Raw genomic sequence first — 9448 nt, 5'->3', positions numbered from 1 at the left:
AGCATTAAGCCTTTGTTTATGAAAAGGTAAATAGGCAATAAAGTAGGTATTTGAATAATGCAATGTGCATCAATGTCGGGCTTTCATTTGGATCATACTATATATTTATATCACTCATTTAGTAGGAATGTTGTTTAATTTAAGTAATATTAGGGAGTTTTCATGTGATTACAAATCATAATTCAGATTTAATTTTATCAAATGAATCGAAACTTCCTTAATTTTGCATAAATGTAATGTAGAACTTGGCTAAATTAAGTAGTCCAATTTGATAAGATGTGCAAAATTGGATTGGTTTGGGGTATGGTTTCAGGAACTTAAATGGTCTGATCAGAGGTATGAGGAGAATTAAGTGTTCAAAATTCAGGAGAGGTGTCTTTAAAGCTTGCTTTTATAGCTGTCATTAAGTGTTCGCCGCAGCTTCCCCTTGCATATTTCCTTCGCCACTTCACTGCAACTCAAACTTAAAAAAGTCAGGTCTGTTAGCTACCCACAGGCCAAAGCGAGCAGCCATCAATTCCCCAAGTCTTGCATCCCAGGTTGTCTCATGTCTTCTCACCCCACAGCCAACACCACCCCTTCACTCGACCTCACCACAGCCCCCCAGCCCCACCCTTCCTCCAGCAAACACTGCAGCATCTACACTCACCTTAAACATGCCCATATTCTGGGCTACATCACCCTGCCCTCGACGTTACACCATTCAGATGACTTGCCTTGCCAAACACCGCACTGGCATAGACTTTGCTGCATATAGTTCTTGACAGTGTTTCGGATGAGGGTAATAAAAATGGGTATAACTTCTATTGCAGTGTAGTGGGAGTTCTTGCTGAAATTTGAGTTGATCTTGTAGACTCATGAGTGATTTATTTGTTTTACAGAGTGGGTCAGGAATCACTGATGGAAGTTAACTAGGCAGATGATGATATAGAAAATGAATTGGCACCTATAACTGTTCAACTGGCATATGTTCAGCAGGTATGGATCGTGTGGCATCTGACTTACTTGTTCTATGATTGTAAATGTGCTGAAAAGTTCAATTTTCCTGGCTTTTCAGCAACATGGAAATACACCAGAAGCTGTGAAAGCATAATTGGACATGATAAAACAGAATTTAGATGATGAACCATCCCTTGCTATTGCAGTGTGTGGAAATCAGTACTAAGCAAGGCTTGACCTGGTACTTTGTTGCATACGTTTCCTATTTACTTTCGAGTCTTCTCATGATCTTTTGGTCAATTTTGTTGTGTAAGTTTTAACGCCCATACCGGTTTCTGTTTTGGTTCAAACTTATCATGCTATTAACTATAATCAAGTATTAAAAAATAAAGAACGGAGCAGGGAAATTGAAAAAAAAAATCAAAGGCTTTTATTAACCAATAAAAACGACATGAAAAGAAAAGAACACTTCAAAATCCAAAATCATCAAACATTAACCAATTAAAACGACATGAAAAGAAAAGAACACTTCAAAATCCAAAATCAACAAACAGAAAAGCTTTAAACTTAAAAAAACACCAGAATATTAATACTACAAATGAAAATAAATACTCTTAATTCTTTTTGCAGTAACTTTAGTTCTTCTCTTTTTTGACGACAATCTTTCGCTGAGTTTTATTAGTAGAAAACTCAGATGATGTAATATGCCCTTTCGAGCTTGTGCACCCCAACTCTTCAAAGCTTCTTTTATGGTTTGGAGTGATACAAAGTTCCTCACAATTGTCATCCATATTCTCATTGTCATTGTTGAGTACATTCTGCATATAATAGAAATAATTAGATACATGTCTCTCAAACAACAAATCAAATGTATACGTGTGTTTAATATACTTTTAGATATTCTGTATTATACCTTCTCTGTGTTAGTATCCTTGCAATGGTTGACAGATTTTGAAGTCACATCTAGTTGTTCTTCATGCTCCATAACCTATTATAAACAGAGAGGGTAAGCAATTGTATATTGTTAAAGTATTAGAGTTTTATTTGATTATAAAAGTACCTCATTAGGATCCTCTACATCTTGGAATGTCTTTATAAGGTCTACATCATCAGACATCTTTGTTACCGTGAATAATGGGCAGCTTTGCTTAAAGTTATAATCTGTAACTTTAACTTTAAATAAAAACTTCCGGTCCAGTAATTCTTTTAAATCTTTAGGCACTGAATCGTCATTAATTGTCATCCTTATTTCCATCCTGCATCAAGTTTAAAATTGATCAAAAGATCTACAATAATATGTAATACACTTTTAGTAAATAGTAGCATACAGGAACAATCCCATATGAACTAAGTATACCTTAATTTGGCATTCTCTTATATGTAATGCAGACTTTCCTAAGATTTGTACCACCTCGCGATCAAAAATAACAAATGAAGCACTTCCTGATTCATCCATCACCCTTACTTGAAGTTTGAACCTTGGAACGGGATCTACATAATTATTGCACTTTTCGCACCAAAACTTCGTTAGCTCATCAATTTTTTGATCTTGAACTTTCTTGTAGTCTTTCTTACATGCAAGGTAGAACCAACCATTCTCAAGCTCAATAGAGTCGATTGTGGCTACAGTTGCCAACCTATGCCATAAAAATCCAAAATTAGTATCTTGAGATCGATCTCTTTTTTTTTCTGTCTATATAAGCATCAAATTAAACAATACTAATGTTCTCACCTCCTGCATTTCAAGAATCTCATCAACATGTTTCCTCACCGATTTTTTCAAGAACTCGTTTTCATTTTTCTGAGAGATGTGACTACTTATTTGTTCCACCATTTCTGAAAAAGTCTTTCCTTCACTCCCAAATCTGCACGACAATTTATTTTGCAGGTATACTTATTATAAAAGTTTATTTATATTAGAAAAAAATAGTATTAAGGACAACAAAAAAATACACATACCTCTTTTTAAAATCATTTATCTCTGCAATTTCAGAATTTATATGGAGTCCAGTCACAAATAGAGAACTCGATATTCCAACAACACATTTAAATGCGTAAGAAAGATAAACGTATAAGAATGCAAAACCCCATCAATGTATAAAATGACGCAAGGATTTAATTCAACTCAAATAATATATATACCATGAAAAGTCTTGATTTTTGCATACTGGATGGCAATAAAAACTTGACAATTTGGATGATTAGATAAGTATTCTGTCAATTGATCAGCATATTGATTCCACAAAGTGCAACTCAAGAAATTTTTCCTGACAACACAACAAAGTTAGTACAAAAATAATAATTGTATTTTCCTTAAAAACATTAAAAATATACTTACTGCAAATCCTCTAGTTGAATATTGATCATTTTTTGGGGGTTACCATCTCTAATAAATTGACCAGTTGATAATATTCCAGAAAGATATCCAATACAATCTGTTTTTACAAAAAAACGATATTAAAAGCGAATAATATAAAAAATATATAATATACCAAAAACTTAGTAGATTTTTATACCGATTAACACACTGTTGTCTAGATCTTTGAGTGCTTCGTATGACTTAAAATCAAAACCATCCATAGGAATGGTCGATGCAACCACTTCTATGGCTTGAGCTTGAGTAAACATTCTAAAGTTTATTTTGTATGGATGCATCGTGGGTTTGTAGTCTCCAGCATTCTTTCTAACACCAAAATACGAAATATTATACTCTTGTCCTTCGATGAAAACATTCCGCCATTTTGAGATAGAAGACTTTTTAATAGAAGCTTGAATCTTGCCTCCCTAGTATACAATAAAAATAAAATAAATAATCAGTTAGCAGCATACTAAAACTTGAATATTTGTATCGAATCTAGCACAATATGAATGATGAAATTACCTCTGCATCTAGTAAACAATTCCGCTTGCATGGACCCGGTCCACCATTAAGGTTACCATGGACCAGGGTAATTAGGTAATTTGCAGCGCTGATTAGGATATACCGTTAGGAAATCACGTGATCCAAAAAACAGAACGCGCGACCCAACTAAACCCTAAAATCACTATTCTCCAGCAGCTTCTCTCTCCTCCAGCAGCTTCTCTCTCCTCCAACAGCTTCTCTCTCTTCGAGCTTCAACAATGGACGACGATTTAATCGATTTGAATATCGATTTAAATCGCGCAATAGAAGAAAAATTGTATAATTATGACGGTAATATTCGAATCCTATAACTAACTACGAAGAATTATAGTAACTTTCATACTCATTGAGTAATTATTATTATTTTAGAAAATTTAGAGAATCATAGAGAAGTATATGACGTTGAAGATGAAGATGAAGGCACATCTCAGCAAGTTATGGTTGCAAATCAATGTATTGAAGAAGGTATGATATAGTATCTCTTAATATATATATAGTAACTGTTCTTTTGATATAGTAACTGTAGAGTAACTATAAACTATAGAGACTAACTATATAAAATGAAGAGTAACTATCACATATAAAGAGGAACTATATACTGTAGAGTAACTATCACATATAAGCAGGAGTTATATTAACTGTGAGTAACTATAATATATAAACAGTAACTATATAAAATAAAGAGTAACTATCACATATAATGATAACTATATTTAAAATAAAGTAACTATAATTTATGAATGGTAACTATATTAATTATAGAGTAACTTCACATAACGAAATAATCTATATAAGAAATAACTACATTTAACTTATAGTAACTATAACATATAAATAATAACTATATTAACTGTAGAGTAACTATAACAATCAATAGATCCTAAGTAAGTATGTTAAATATAGAGTAACTATAACATATAAAGAGTAACTATATGAACTGTAGAGTAACTATAACAATCAATAGATCTTAAGTAACAATGTTAAATATAGAGTAACTATAACATATAAAAAGTAACTATATAAAATGAAGAGTAACTATCACATATAAAGAGGAACTATATACTGTAGAGTAACTATCACATATGAAAAGGAGTTATATTAACTGTGAGTAACTATAATATATAAACAGTAACTGTATAAAATGAAGAGTAACTATCACATATAATGATAACTATATTTATAATAAAGTAACTATAATTTATGAAAGGTAACTATATTAATTATAGAGTAACTTCACATAACAAAATAATCTATATAAGAAATAAACTACATTTAACTTATAGTAACTATAACATATAAAGAATAACTATATTAACTGTAGAGTAACTATAACAATCAATAGATCCTAAGTAAGTATGTTAAATATAGAGTAACTATAACAAATAAAGAGTAACTATATGAACTGTAGAGTAACTATAACAATCAATAGATCTTAAGTAACTATGTTAAATATATAGTAACTATAACATATAAAGAGTAACTATATAAAAATGAAGAGTAACTATCACATTTAATGATAACTATATTTGTATTTGTACAGGTTCAATAATACAATCAATTGATACAAACCACAGCATCTTTGAAAATCCAAATAATGAGCAGGAAGAAAACATTGATAAAGAATTAGATGGCAGTTTAATTGGAGAAGCAAGGAAAACAACCGATGAGATTTATGATCTATATTGCAAACATGCTGCTATTATTGGTTTTAGTGTACGAAAAGGGAAGAATAGATATAAAGAAGGAACCACAATTGTTAATGGAAAATACTTCTACTACTCTGCTGCTGGAATAAGAGACCCTCCTAAAAACAAAGAACTCAAAAATGAAGATGATCAATCAAATGCAAAGAAGAAAGAAAGGAGAAAGAGGGTTATGATAACAAGAACAAAATGTGAAGCTCAAATATTTGCAAAGAAGAATGAAAATGGAGATTTTGAAATAGAAAAGCATGTAGTGGTACATAATCACCCATTGACAAGAGAAATAAGTAATTATCTCCACCGATCGGAACGACAAATGACAGAACCTAAAAAAGAAGCTATTGAGGCAATGTCAGAATGTGGTCTAAGACCAATGGAGTCTTATAGGTATATGTCAACAGAAACTGGCGGAGACGACTGTGTAGGTCATACGATGATTGATCATCTAAACTACTGCTACAAGTTAAAAATGAAGCAAATTGATGGCAAGGATTCACAAACACTAGTGAACAAACTGTATGACATACAATCAATAGATCCCGAGTTCTTTTTCAGATAAGACTCAATGCTGAAGGAAAAGTTGAGTGCCTATTTTGGAGGGATTCTATGATGAGAGAAGATTACAAAATATATGGAGATGTTCTAGTTTTTGATACTACATTCAGAACCAATAAGTACAACCTCATATGTGCTCCATTTGTTGGCATCAATAACCATTGGAAAAACACAATGTTTGCTTGTGCTTTCATTGGGGATGAAACCACAGAATCTTTCGTTTGGGTGTTTGAAACTTTTCTGAAGGCTATGGGAGGAAAGCACCCTATATCAATTTTCACTGATCAAGATGCAGCTATTGCTGCTGGAATAGAACAGGTACCTCTTCATATATTATAGTTACTATTTTGACAATATAGTAACTCTTTGTAAAAAAAAGTTACAATTTTGACAATATAGTAACTCTTTATAAAATATAGTTACTATTTTGACAATATAGTAACTCTTTATAAAATATAGTTACTATTTTGACAATATAGTAACTCTTTATAAAATATAGTTACTATTTTGACAATATAGTATCTCTTTATAAAATATAGTTACTATTTTGACAATATAGTAACTCTTAATTCAATATAGTTACTATTCTGAAATTATAGTAACACTTTATAAAGTATAGTTACTATTTTGACAATATAGTAACTCTTTATAAAATATAGTTACTATTTTGACAATATAGAAACTCTTATTACAATATAGTTACTATTTTGACAATATAGTAATTCTTTATAAAGTATAGTAACTCTTTATAAAATATAGTTACTATTTTGTGGAACTATATATATTCATTATTGTTTTTCAGGTTTTTCCTTCTTCAAGACACAGGTTATGCTTGTGGCACTTGAGTAAAAATGCAAACAGTAGGTTTGGTTTATTGAAGTCTGATAAAAACTTCAAAAACGCATTCTACAAGTGTTTAAGTGGGTATATAACACCAAATGATTTTGAAGAAACTTGGAAATCTATGATCAACACTTTTAAGCTGGAAAAAGATGACTAGTTCAACAGATTGTATGGTCTTAAAGAAAAATGGTGTACAGCTTTAAGTAAAGATTTTTTTTCTGCCGGTATACTTTCTTCACAAAGGAGTGAAAGTACAAACCATGCTGTTGGATTTAAAGCAAATAAAAGTATAACATTAACAGAGTTCTATAGTATTTTTCAAGCTACAATAAATCGATGGAGAAAAACCGAAGAAAAAGACGACTTTGACTGTACAAGGGGAATACCTACTTCAGAGCTAAGTATGAGTGCTATATTAAAACAGGCAGCAAATGTATACACGATAACACTTTTCCGTGATTTTGAAAAAGAGTTCAAGCTTTCTGTGGCAAGTAGTACAATGTTTAAGGGAAGTGTTGGAAGAACAGTGTTTTTTGAAGTGTGGATAGAAGGAATAACAGGTAAAAAAACTATAAATCTTTATTTAATATTTAAAGTAGATGTTCTTTTGAATAATATTACATTATATGTAAATAATATAACAGGATCAAGGCAAGAAGTTCAATACAAAATGGAAGATTCAACCGTCACTTGCACATGCAAAAACTTTGAAGAATCTAGATGGTTGTGCTTCCATTGTTTGAGAATATTGCATTTACATTCAATCAATACAATTCCAGATCGTTACATAACAACAAGATGGACTAGATATGCAAAGAAACAGATATGGGAAAAGGTTGATACAATAAAAAGGGAGAAAGGTGAAATCAACAATTTTACTGGTTGGAGATTACATATGATCAGAAGGTAATTTTTCAATATACATTAGTTCATTTTCATATAGTTACAATTACAGTTGATATTTGACTTCATGCTTAAACTTTATACCAGAGATACTATAACTTAATTTTGAAAGGGCATAAGATAGCAAAGGCCAGAAAATTTATCGAGGAGAAGTTTAAAACGGATAATAAAGCAGTTGATGAAATCATAAAAAAGGAAGAAGAAAGGAAGGCAAAAGAAGAAGCTGCAAAGATAGCAGAACAAGAAAAGGCAAAAGCTGAAGCACAACGACAAACACAAGACGAAGAATCAACTAATTCTGAAATAACAATTGTGCTTGATCCTGGTCGTGCTAATACTAAAGGAAAGAGTAAGAAGAGAATAAAGGGTCAATATGACAATTACAAGCATCCATCAAAGAAAGGAAAAAAGAAACACAAAGAATTTGGATCCAAGACACCAAATATTCAATTATTTACACCTAAAGAACAACTATTTTAGTGATGTTCTTGTTTTATATTATAGTTTTGACAATATAGTAACTCTTTATAAAATATAGTTACTATTTTGACAATATAGTTACTCTTAATACAATATAGTTACTATTCTGAAAATATAGTAACTCTTTATAAAATATAGTTACAATTTTGACAATATAGTAACTCCTAATACAATATAGTTACTATTCTGAAAATATAGTAACTCTTTATAAATTACTATTTTGACAATATAGTAACTCTTAATACAATACAGTTTACTATTTTGACAATATAGTAACTCTTAATACAATATAGTTACTATTTTGAATCATATAGTAACTATTACCAACATATAGTAACCTTTGGAATCATATAGTAACTCTTAATACAATATAGTTACTATTCTGAAAATATAGTAACTCTTTATAAAATATAGTTACTATTTTGACAATATAGTAACTCTTAATACAATATAGTTACTATTTTGACAATATAGTAACTCTTTATATAATATAGTTACTATTTTGACAATATAATAACTCTTAATACAATATAGTTAATATTCTAAAAAAATATTATGCAATCAAAATGACTTATAGTAACAATCTGTACTAACTCTTCACATTTAGTGGTCACCCTTCCTTACATATAATAACTCTATATAAAATATAGTTACTATTTTGACAATATAGTAACCTTCGTTATGCAATCATATGACTAACAAATTTATAAGAGTTACTATATTTTAAGAAAGGTAACTATATCATTCAAATAGAAACTATATTTATACTGAGTAAATTGAACAATATGACACAAATACTGCAAAAGTTATAATTACTCTCATATATCAAACAATTAAAAAACACTGAGAGTAACTATATCAAAATTAGAATTAATTGTACTTTGTAAACAGTAATTTGACTACATACTAACACAAAAAATTAAATTGTATTTTCACCAATGATTATTAACCACGTCCACGTCCACGTCCCTTACCGCGTCTGCCTCCTCTGGCGCGTCTCCCGCCTTTGCCACGTCCTTTCTCTTCAACATTGACATCTATCTCAGCTTCATCTTCTGTTTCAACATGATTGGATTTCCTTGCTGAATTATTTCTTGCAACAATTTCAATTTTTGAACGTATT

At 30.6% G+C, this 9448-nt stretch overlaps 3 protein-coding genes across 3 annotated transcripts; 2 read left to right on the top strand and 1 right to left on the bottom strand.

The window, feature by feature from the left end:
• Positions 1 to 1574: 1574 nt before the first annotated feature.
• On the bottom strand, positions 1575 to 3567 carry LOC110794690 (replication protein A 70 kDa DNA-binding subunit C). Its single transcript, XM_056841455.1, has 9 exons — positions 3456 to 3567; positions 3278 to 3374; positions 3082 to 3206; positions 2899 to 2920; positions 2655 to 2804; positions 2268 to 2576; positions 2000 to 2195; positions 1853 to 1927; positions 1575 to 1757 (listed from the first exon to the last, which is right to left on the bottom strand). The coding sequence occupies exons 1-9, from the start codon at positions 3565 to 3567 to the stop codon at positions 1575 to 1577; spliced, it is 1269 nt and encodes a 422-aa protein (XP_056697433.1).
• Positions 3568 to 3975: 408 nt separating this feature from the next.
• LOC110794676 (protein FAR-RED IMPAIRED RESPONSE 1-like) lies at positions 3976 to 8398 on the top strand. The gene is made up of 6 exons (XM_056842852.1): positions 3976 to 4132; positions 4211 to 4306; positions 5382 to 6417; positions 6902 to 7502; positions 7587 to 7848; positions 7933 to 8398. Exons 1-3 carry the CDS (start codon positions 4060 to 4062, stop codon positions 6101 to 6103), a joined length of 891 nt encoding a protein of 296 aa, XP_056698830.1. The 5' UTR covers positions 3976 to 4059; the 3' UTR covers positions 6104 to 6417; positions 6902 to 7502; positions 7587 to 7848; positions 7933 to 8398.
• LOC130471381 (protein FAR1-RELATED SEQUENCE 5-like) lies at positions 6154 to 8363 on the top strand. The gene is made up of 6 exons (XM_056841454.1): positions 6154 to 6417; positions 6902 to 7023; positions 7108 to 7502; positions 7587 to 7848; positions 7935 to 8194; positions 8350 to 8363. The coding sequence occupies exons 1-6, from the start codon at positions 6154 to 6156 to the stop codon at positions 8361 to 8363; spliced, it is 1317 nt and encodes a 438-aa protein (XP_056697432.1).
• Positions 8399 to 9448: the final 1050 nt, after the last annotated feature.

Source organism: Spinacia oleracea, chromosome 4 (genome assembly GCF_020520425.1).
Source record: "Spinacia oleracea cultivar Varoflay chromosome 4, BTI_SOV_V1, whole genome shotgun sequence".
NCBI classification, from domain to species: Eukaryota; Viridiplantae; Streptophyta; class Magnoliopsida; order Caryophyllales; family Amaranthaceae; genus Spinacia; species Spinacia oleracea.
Note: the sequence above shows the minus strand (reverse complement) of the source record. Positions and strands in the feature narration are given on the sequence as shown.

Excerpts from the sequence above, each read along its gene's own strand:
- LOC110794690 (XM_056841455.1), bottom strand. The coding sequence starts at position 3,567 with ATGTTTACTCAAGCTCAAGCCATAGAAGTGGTTGCATCGACCATTCCT. Across the intron at positions 2,577-2,654 it reads GAGGTGAGAACATTAGTATT|GTTGGCAACTGTAGCCACAA; the intron begins GTTTAATTTGAT and ends TTTATGGCATAG. Across the intron at positions 1,758-1,852 it reads AGGATACTAACACAGAGAAG|AATGTACTCAACAATGACAA; the intron begins GTATAATACAGA and ends TATTATATGCAG.
- LOC110794676 (XM_056842852.1), top strand. The coding sequence starts at position 4,060 with ATGGACGACGATTTAATCGATTTGAATATCGATTTAAATCGCGCAATA. Across the intron at positions 4,133-4,210 it reads AAAATTGTATAATTATGACG|AAAATTTAGAGAATCATAGA; the intron begins GTAATATTCGAA and ends TTATTATTTTAG. Across the intron at positions 4,307-5,381 it reads AAATCAATGTATTGAAGAAG|GTTCAATAATACAATCAATT; the intron begins GTATGATATAGT and ends GTATTTGTACAG.
- LOC130471381 (XM_056841454.1), top strand. The coding sequence starts at position 6,154 with ATGAGAGAAGATTACAAAATATATGGAGATGTTCTAGTTTTTGATACT. Across the intron at positions 6,418-6,901 it reads TTGCTGCTGGAATAGAACAG|GTTTTTCCTTCTTCAAGACA; the intron begins GTACCTCTTCAT and ends ATTGTTTTTCAG. Across the intron at positions 7,503-7,586 it reads GTGGATAGAAGGAATAACAG|GATCAAGGCAAGAAGTTCAA; the intron begins GTAAAAAAACTA and ends ATAATATAACAG.